Source organism: Thermobia domestica, chromosome 13, assembly GCF_964235325.1.
Source record: "Thermobia domestica chromosome 13, izTheDome1.hap1.1, whole genome shotgun sequence".
Classification (NCBI taxonomy): Eukaryota; Metazoa; Arthropoda; class Insecta; order Zygentoma; family Lepismatidae; genus Thermobia; species Thermobia domestica.
In genome coordinates this window covers 72,471,447-72,482,312 of record NC_137466.1, presented here as the reverse complement: position 1 = coordinate 72,482,312, position 10,866 = coordinate 72,471,447, and the positions used below count along the sequence as shown (strand labels likewise).

Genomic DNA, 10,866 nt, shown 5'->3' with positions numbered 1-10,866 from the left:
TTGTTATTTCGTTTGTGATCATCGACATTACAATTATAATGATTCTTACATTTTTAGTGTTGCTTTGCTGTACGTAGAATTTTTCGAAGACTAATAGGAAGGGATCTCATTCAATTTCGGTCTTCGCAAAATTTGCGGATCACAACACAAAAATACCATAAGCAAATATAACCACATCCCAGTAAAAAAATAAATTTTGAGTTGCGTTCACACAATTTGCTACCATTGTACTTTCTAGGATAAATAAAAACATAAGTAATTGTTCTTGTCTCATGTCATTATACAACATTTACACTATGAACGACAGGATCCGCTATTTATGTGATCTGCAATTCACTCCAGAAATAGAATCCGGAGCAGTTTGTGGATCCTGAAACCATCGCCTTATACAAATGCCTTTATTCATATCATGAACTTACCTCAAAGATAATGGGATTAGAGGAGCACGTCACAGATCATATCTGAGAGGAAAGAGGGAAAATATGGTAATAAATGATGTAAGGGTGCAAATCACCAATCTTTAACCAGACCTCTAACCTGTACTACTGGCACACTATCGAATTTACGGTAATGTTGATTACTATACTCAGGAAAAAGTCAACGTTATTGTTTTGATCTCAGCACGACTTATTCTATTAGATTTTACAAAAATTTTGCCATTCTATTGAATCCTGATGAACCATTCCATGATAGATAAATAACAAACGGGTTTTCATATAATACATTTTACTAACTTATACAGGTAGTTTAACTTAACATTCGATTCGTATACTGGTATACATATTACCACTGAGAATTAATCCGAGATCCTCTCATTAAATGTTCAATCAGCTAACAACGAGGGAGTCCTCAAATAACATTCACCTTTCGTATTCGTTATATCAATTTGGGAGGTTGTATTCACAAAGAATCGTGAAAGGACCTCAGTCAGAATTCCGTTCGGACCCTATTCCAAGACTTACAGACTATGAAATAACGATGCTAATTGTTGATCTACGTCCGAACACTTATGCATGTACAACAAGAGATGTCAATCAGGACAGTATAGGCTTGGTAGTAATAGATGGACAAGCAGTGCGTAGAATGTGGAATGCAGATGGAATACATCCGTCAATCTTCGAAATCCAACAACTTGAGCACCATTCGCTTGCGTGTTCAGTCTGCTGATAGTGCCGTGCAATCACCGCACTACTGATGTCCCATATTGGAGGCGTCATTGACTTCCGAAGATCACGTAGATACAGTGATGTTCTTGTGTGGTCGCTATCCTCTGTATCCGTATGCATTTGACTGTGTAGGCACATCGACTTTAACTCATTGGGTAACCTGCAAAACAAAATGTTTCTCTCATGTGCACACGAAAAAGCCAGAGTAAAAACTTACGGATCCGTCGCTAATGTATTTTACAAAGCCCACGCAAAGAGAAATTGTTCGGAAAATAATGGTCTACAAGACACATACACTTTTATATGTGTAGACTGAAATAGGCGCCATTAGCAGGTACATCTCGCTTAAAATTAGTGACACATATCTCAATAACAATTCGGAAGAAATCTGGGACCCTGGATACAAGAAAGTTCAGGAACGCTCTGATTTTGGGAAAGTATTGTGGTGAATTGCATAAAAATTGGAAATTGATAGTTGATAAGTGGACAAATAAGTTGGGTAGTTGTTTCGTACCTCATGTTGTATGGTTTCTGATTGTTCATTTACGACACACGGAACTTTGAGCTGGTATGAATTATGATACAATCATCTTTATTTACTAACGATGATTGTTTCTAATATAATTTCTAACAACCGTAATTCATTTGTGCACAATAGGTGACTGGATCAGGTAACGTTTTCACCATCATTTTAGAGTATATCTTGTATAGCATTTTGATACTTCACCAAACTGTCAACGAAAGTTCGTCGTCAACATTAATTAAAAAGTAGTTTTAGTGGTTTTTCGTAGTTTAGCCACCGTTTAGTTTCTTTTCCTTTTTTTAAATTTTTGTATAGAATCCATTTTTCATCACAGGTCACAATGCAATCAAGTGGAACTTCATTTCTCTGCGGTGTAAAATTTGGAACTGGCGTTCAATTCGTTGAAACATTCGGAAATGTTCGGAAATTGTTTGACAAGTTCTCTAGCTGTGACGCGAAGACTACCGTGTTTCCTCGAAAATAAGACCTAATCAGAAAATAATCCCTAGCATATTTTTTCAGATCACACCTAACATAAACCCTACTTCAAGAATAAGCCCTACACTCAAAATATCACCCAGTAGTTGCGGGGTTCGAAACGAGTAACTACGGACCTTACATGTTAGTTAGTTTTCTACATGCAGTTTCTAGAAGGTTACATTTTTTATCAATAGGTTTTGTGTATTTTGGGGAAAAATACTAACGTAAGACCCAGTACACATATGAAAGATACCATTGAGACTAAACAATATTTTGTTAAATCTTTTTGAATAGCCTATACACAAAAAAAATCTATTGTATTATTTTTCAGTATGGAAAGGCGAATAAATATTTATTTATTTTAAGTATTCAGGACATGATACTTTGGTTAAGAAATGTCGCCCCGGGATTCAAATAAATGAATGTTCGAGCATTAGCCAAGTATAAAAATCTACAATAATTCTGGAAAGCTTATACTTTGGCTGCTTCCGTATTGCTAGGTCTGCCTGTGTCTGAAAAGTGACACTCAGATCCGGATGACCCACACAAAAATCGTGACCCACGTCACTCGGTAAGCAATGGCCCGTTCCATCATTGGTGCGTGGAACATCATCAGTTGATTTAACATTCGCACATACGCCGCGGGCGTTGAGAGTGGGTGGAATATCTGTGATATTGATCATTGTTTCTCGAACAATTTCGTACAAGGATACAAATATAGTAATTATGTGGTCTAATTTTACAAACTTGTTCAGCATTATTGTTACCTAAATAGTTTTAAAGTATATTTGTTCACTACAATGTTTTCTAGTAACATAATTAAATCTACAGTTGCACATGCGATGGTTCTATTCTTAAAGGAAATACTCCTACAAATTTGACTGTTGATCCGGTATAACGATATTCAGTTGTCAGATGACATACACTTCTGGTATGAGGCATTCAAGTTAAACTTTGTTTTGTGGGTATTTCTGTATTTTTCTTAATTTAATCAAGAATTGGTAAATAAAGACCTTAATGATAGAACTAAAAGCCTTCTGTCCTGCTGGAAGGCTCTTCCGAAAGGATTTACGTACACGAACCGCCGTCCTGCCGGCAGGACGCACCTCCTCAATGGAAAGAATGAATTTGTCCTTCCGAAAGGACGGAAACCTTCTAGCAGTACGCATTTTAAAATATACAATCAACAGTATAAGAATAGGTTTCATGTTTGCCAGTTATCATCAAAATTCGCTCTACTATACACATTATAGCTGTTTGGTGGATCAAAATCGGGAGCGTAAACGTACACCGATCACCTTTAGAAAACATCCCGCCATTACTGAACTAACAGTTGTACCAACATGATTCTTTTTTGCGCTAAAACTAGAGTTCAAGCTCTTTTCACCAGGTGAACTTTTTTGTCCTGCTGGACGTACACAAAGTACTCTAATTTATAGATAAACATGTTAGGATTTTAGGACGTTACGTCCTGCTGAAATGATGCTATACGTTCTAAAATTGATATTAATTCCCTCCCCTTTCTGAAATATTTTTTCACAATGAGATAATTTGTCCAACTTGTATTAAACACAGTAAAATAACAGAAAAATAACTAGAGTACTTTTACAACATTTACGCCAGTTTCCAAATTACTCTATAATGTTGTTATCAGAGACCTTGTCAAATGCATGAGTATTGAATTGCTCGTTCATTATTGTTAAAGTGTTCTCACAAAAAAATGTAAATTAATGATACAAATATCGATGCCTAAATATATTTAATTTTGGATATTTAAAATGTTTATATCAGTGAAACAAATACTAAAAATTACTCTCACCATTCAGATTATTTTGTATAATATGAACTCAGGAAACGCAGAAATATAGTCCAAGCTTAGGACATTCCTAGCAAGAATTAAGAATTGTCCATTATAACAGATAGTGAATCAATCTTAAAGTAAAAGGGAAAGGTGTTGCAGGTAAGTTGTAAACTTCTAAAACTACAATTACAATTAGAACATTAAAAGTTTTAATTCAGGTCAGATTTTCCTTCAATCCTAGGGAAACTATGAAATTTCGGAGTCTAGAATAGAATAAAACGAATGACTCTCCATGATACGGGATTCTAAACCTTGTAATCCCCAGAGTTTTATAATTTGAATGGAAACTCTAGTGAGTAGATTACAATTAGAATATTGGCAAGCAGCAACAACATTTTCTTCTAAATTGAGGAGTTCTATGTAATAGGGGCTCATAGCGGCATAGTCCTTTTTAGGGAGGTTGCATTTTTAAATTAATTGGTATTAACTCTGTAAACCTGCAACATTTCATTGCGATATCGTAAGTCTCGATGCTGCAGTGAAGGACTAAAGGTCATCGTGAGACGAAAGTGAGTATCTGCTGCAATTATGTTGGTGGGGTAGTTGTTTGAACAGCGTTGAACACGTCACAGTGTGCTACCACGAGTTCGAATATATCCGAAGAAACAGTCCAAAAGCGATCTTAATGGAAAGGAAAAGAAAAAGAACTCAGGTTAGAGCTATATAACAAGTAGAGGCAAAGATATTCCCGAAAACCAATTTGCATTAGTGGACAGGTGCTGTAAAGATAAATGTTGCAAGAACTTAAATGATGAGGACCCAGAAGAGTTATTTGCTCAGTTTTACGGAAATGGTTCAAAGGAACAAGATACCCTGCTGTCAGTCCTACTACAGAGTAGACGTACTCAGCCAAAGAACGAGACGTACGGACCCACGGAAATTGTTCCGTCTTCTGGACCCAACGCTGTTGCTTGGTACGAGCAAGTATTCCGTCAAACCTAAACCGTAAACCAAGAATCAGGCAGCGGAGATGCAAAAGATGATCTTCATGAGCAAGTTTTACTCGACCTACATAATGCATAGACTGTTTCCAGTGCCCATACTTTTATATGTGCGGTTTCTACATAATACATGGACTACTTTAATGTATTCTTGTTACACATATATTGGTCTGCTTACTTTATACTGTGTTCCTTACTTTGCAATTACGTTTCTTAATTGATTTTTCACAAAGTGTATCACATAACTGCTGCGATACATGTACGCAAGAATCCTGCAAAGTCGTTCCCTCTAAAAAGGGCCTATGTAAGTCTTTTTAAAAGCATTCATATTTATATTATAGTGAAACAAACTGCTAGTTTATTTGTATTTTGTGGAAGAAAAATAATAAATCCATGTTTCTCTTGTAGGGTGCACATATACAAACGTTAAATAAAAAGTTTATCTATGTTAGAAATATTTACACGCATTTTTTTCAAAACATGGTTTCCCCTTATTGCATAGAACTCCTCAATTTTGAGATAGGTTTACTATTTCTGTCTTTATGAGTAATTTTTGTTCTTTTCTAAGGCCCCAACAGGGACTCATTTAATAATCAATATAGGAAATTAAGTTCATTATAGAAAGAAAGAAAGGAATATTTCTAGCTTATCTAAAAATTATCTTCGCATTACTACTAAGGTAGTTTTAGACAATTACCATTTTTTCAATGGCTGAATAACAATTTGAATCACTTATACGAAGGTTGCTGGAAAAGTTTTTACAAATTATTATTTATAGTGGCGCTAGTGTTTCACTATTACAAAGTTCAAAAGAATAGACCTTTCTATTTACATTATCTTTGTTTGTTTAAGCCGATACGTTTATTTCTCACAGCAATTTCAAGTAATACTGTTGTATAAGAAATAGAAATTTCTTGTGTACAGTGTCAAGCAATGATTTTCATTTCAAATGCTGAAGTAATGTATCGAGTGACTTCATTCGGCTTTGGGGGATAAAACCCTATACAATAGGACTGTGCACAATTTGTTGCATATTTATCAGAGATGAGTTTTGTGAAGGTTGTCCATCCATGTCTGCTGTTCCCAGTAGTGTTGATACTGTGCGTGTTATGAAAGCTATACATACGATTTTGCATGGTCACCTAACGTACGGAAACTCTCGAGTCGTTGAATTCCACACAAGTTGACCAAAACTCAAAAACAGGGTCGTGTCAATTGGTGTAAAGAAATACTAAAAAAATCAACCGAGGTAAATTAAATTTGGTGTACTCTATCGTTACAGGAGACAAAACTTGGATCTATTCAAATGAACCTGAAACTATACAGTAATCCACTGTTAAGGGTTTGGCAGTAAGCAGAACTAACAAAAGTTGTTCGTCCGAGGAATTCTACCAAACAAATGATTGATTGTTTTTTCGGTTATACCAGACATGTGACAACCATAATTTTAGAAGAACAAAGGAATGTAAATACTAAGTGAAAGAGATAATCAATGAATTGCGTCAAATAAACCCAAATCATCGCATCAATATTTACAACCACAAACACAAGTTCCCACTCAGTATACGGCACTGTTAATTTTTTGTCCAGTAAAAATATTGAACTAAACTCATTGCTTATAGTCAACCGATTTAACCCATAATAACTTCTTTCTCTCCCCACACAAGAAGAATAAGATGCATGGTGAGCGATTTGTGTCGCCTGAAGCGGCTCTTGTCCCATTCCAAACAAAGATTTCTGAAGAATATTTTCAACTGCTGTGAAAGTAAATGAATAGATTTAAACAAAGATAATTTAAGCATAGAAAGATCCGGGACTAGGGCCCACTCTAAAATTTTGTTCACCAGAACTCGATGGGAAATAGCTTTCTGAGCTTTCAAATTTACCAGTGCTTGTGAACTTCAGGGAGAGGCATTGGAAAGAATATATTATATTAGGACAAAACCCCTACACGAAAGGTATCTCCGTTTACAAGATCTTAGTTTGAAAGATGGCTTATCACTTCAGAACTTAATTTACAATGCTTCTAATATTCACTTATAACTTCAATGTTATCTTCCTCAAAATCCTGGGGTATGGAAGGAGCTACGCAGATTTACTCAACGGTTGTACTCTCATCTCCTCGCATCCCGCTAACGACGCTAATGTGTATTTATAATATATGATTACAAATACATTTACAATATCACAATAATTATGTTGATTCAATATACCACATTCTGTATGTGGGCAATTTTAGCATTTATGCTCACTGAAAAAATTGCAACGTTAAATAAACCAAAACTCGGTTGCAGGTGATCGACTTCCTAGGTTAAATTATATCTTGCCAAACTCTTGGTTACTAGTAACAGAGCACTACTTTGCAAAATTTACTTTGCTAATTTAGCTGAATGGATGACAAAATACCTTGACTAAAGTAACCGAATAAGTTTGTGAAAATATTTTTGCCAATTTTCTCGGTAACTAGTATCCCAGAAATAAGATCCCAGAAGAGCAAAGTATGATTTAACCGACTACTGCTAGGTTACTGGTACCCCACAAGATCTCCTCAAAAGGGTTGTCCTAACCGAGACTTGGCTATTTTAACGTTCATTCGGCAAGCGTAAATTTTATGTTTATTTTTGGTTTTTATTCATTTTTTGTTGTTTCTTTCACCAATCTTCATTTTATGAAGACAACTTTGCTAGTAGTGGAAAAGTAGTCGAGCTGTTATAGGCGTTGGTCTAGTAATCTTAAGATTTTCCAGTTCAAATTCATTCCACTTCAAAATAATACTTTTAAAACGAGCTCCTCCGTGGCTAAGCGGTTAGCGTACGCGCCTTTGGCGTGGGAGACCCGGGTTCGATTCCCGGCGGGAGCTCATGTAGTTCGGGTTCCACGTTAATCATTAGGTCCACGTTTCATATATCCTCGCTGATGAAGGGACGTTAAACCCAAATCAAATCAAAATCAATACTTTTAAATTTAATTTGTACATACAAGGAGAATAATAAATTATCTTTGGTCAAAGTTCTTCATCTAAAGATGAAATGTAAGAATCATGCATATATTAACTGAGAAAAAGAGAGAGAGAGTGGAGATAGACCTTATTGAAATATTATCAGAAACATTTATCTATATTCAAATTTGTTTGTTTTAGTTCCTTTTTGTTTAATTTTCTTTACGAAATTACAGTTCTTGGTTACTTACAATATAGCAAGGGATAGTGAATGGTATGTTACGGCTTTCTACAAGAAAGAACTTGTGTTCCTTTGCAATAAATGCCTCTAATAGAGACATGCTTGTATTATTAAGTGGAGATTAAATTACTAAAACTCATGTTATGCGCTCACAAAATGTCAAATCTATACATATATACTATTTGTTATACTTGTCATGTTTTTTATTGATGCAATGGATTTTGCAAATTAAACTGTCACACATATACTACACATCTTGTTTTTACATTCTTAGATTGTTCATTTGTTTTTTCGATTACATTTTCCGAACACACTGGAAACCAACAATAAAGCACTGTAAAATATTCTTGTTAGCTTCAATGTGTGAATGACATAATAATACGTTTGAATAAAAACATGAAAATTACGGTGGTTTTGCAGATAAAATAAATTTTTGCAAATCAAAAAGATGGGAGTCAAATCACCCCGCATGACATGATATATTTTTCTCATAAACTGAAACTTAACAATAGTGAAAGTAACGTTGAAACGAATGATGTGAAACATCCAAAGAGTTTACAAAATACTATATACTGTGAAATAAAATGAAAGTTTGAACAACATTGATTTTTCCTTGGTATGTCTAAGGTTAAATAAGATCACTTTGAAACTGTATTATGATATCTATCTTCCTATAAATACTAAACGATGTCTTCTTCTTGACTTTTAATCGTCGCAGAGGGATCAATTTTATTTTACGTTTTTGCATTTTTTACAAAGCATCTTTTGAACAAACTAGAGCACTTGTAGAATGTCTTGCTTAGTTCTGAACCAAGCAATCCTCATTGAATTGTTGCTTGTCTAACATTAAAGGATGTGAAAAATTGGAAGTGTGAATGCACTTTTGTTCACGGTAATACAATCTTATTCAGAAAATGTTGAACGCATCTCTCTTTCTGAAACTGTACTAGTATTCAAGTATATAGAAGCGTCAGTATATTCTGTATTAAGCCCTGTTTTCAAGCCTATAATATAAAATATATTTCATAGTGCAAATTGACAGCTTTTAATATGAAGGTGCCTTTTCAGCTTTCTTAACATGACTGTAGGTCCTAGACTAAAAACTAACATTTCCTATTAATATGAAAAATTTACAATTTCTTTCAACAATACAATACATTATGAGAATATATCGAAATATTTTATTTCATCACCATAATACAAAATCATGATCAAATATTGATATTGAGTTTATATTAAGTATCAGAGGCAGAACTTAATATTTTTTCAATGTAGCTCCAGGATCCACAACTGCGCGCACAGGCCAACCAGTTCCAATGTGAAAATTATCCGTCGAGTACATGCCAGGCACAGAGAAGGTTTCTTTAGGTGCTGTTTGATTGTTGACGACGCATCTGATAATGGCATGAATGGTATTGTCAGGCTGTGGAACTTGCCAAACATATTGAGACCGCATTTCAGATGTCATTCCCCTAAAGTGTTTCAAGTGAAAATTGTTTAGATAATATTTTTCTAAATAAATTAAAGAACTTATCAGCTTCTATGCAAAATTAACAAAATTTCTGTCAAGATTCTAGTTTTTTTTATAACTAAGTTATATGGGAGAAACGTCTACAAGCTAATATCCATGTAATGAATCCAGTTTTTGTATAAATGGGAGGCATACTGCTAGCCTTATTCTTAATGCATTGCTTCATTTCAGATTCCTAAGCCCAAATTTTAATATAATTATACTTTTGACATCCACGTTAGAAGCTGACCACCCTACCCTCTTCTATCGGTTTAATGACTTCACCTGGTTGTATTACGGTTTGTCTTCACGCTAAACCTTTAGAGAAGATAAGATAACTTAAAGAAGTATACAAGTTTGGTGCTAGTTCACTTCAAAGTTGTAAAATTTCTTTTTAAACAACTGAGATATATTGCCGATAATCACATTAAAAATTTGCTACCAAATGTAAAATTTCAGTATGTTCGTTTTCTGCTATGTTGCTTTACTCTTCAATCTTTCATCAGTTTATTTTTTGAAAAAATAAATAAATAACAAAATCGCAAACAAGTGACAAATTACAACAACCAAAGAAGCTAAAATCATTTAAATCCAACTTATTATCTAATATATATTAAGGTAAATGTTTAACTTATTTCAAGTCTATTTTCCTATGTGAAATGTTAGGTATAGTATTAGGAACGGAGAAGAGCAAGAACACTTCTCTCGATCTTCAAAGCAATATATGAGAGAAATTGAGATGAAAACTTTAAAAGATGTTATAAAATTCCGAAAAAAATGTACAATTCATCCTAAGTTGATAGAAGTTATCGCTGTTATTGAAATAATGCCCGGCAGCTGGAAGTATCATGCAGAAACATTGAGCAAGAAAGCAGCGTCAGTGTAAAGATGACCCCTCCATTGGCGACACCCCCATCACGTTACTTCATTAATCAGTGATACACCTACTGACTAGTGAAGGTGTTAAACTAACCGAAGTTCATTGCAGGGCATAAGTGTTGTACAGTTATTGGTGTGTGTGTGTGTTATTCGTATACGAGTAATGTAGAAAATTTAAAAGTGCTGTAACTTCCTGGACGACGCTTCGTGACCAATCTGACCCACCAAATGGCGACGATCGAAAACATCGCCACAGTGTGAGAGCTTGTGAGGGAAAATAGGCATATTACTCTGCAAAAATAGCCATTATTGTGGATATTAGTGTTG

General features: G+C 34.6%; 1 protein-coding gene across 2 annotated transcripts in view; it reads right to left on the bottom strand.

The window, feature by feature from the left end:
- Positions 1-654: 654 nt before the first annotated feature.
- LOC145668237 (uncharacterized) overlaps positions 655-10,866 on the bottom strand; it is a 33,141-nt gene continuing 22,929 nt past the window's right edge. The window contains exon 6 of one of the 2 annotated variants that reach the window (XM_081735905.1): positions 655-1,326. In XM_081735905.1, the coding sequence (XP_081592031.1) occupies positions 1,035-1,326 (292 nt within the window). In that variant the 3' untranslated portion in view covers positions 655-1,034. Of the gene's footprint in view, positions 1,327-9,308; positions 9,623-10,866 lie in introns of those variants that run through there. The other variant, XM_081735906.1, reaches the window with a different exon arrangement.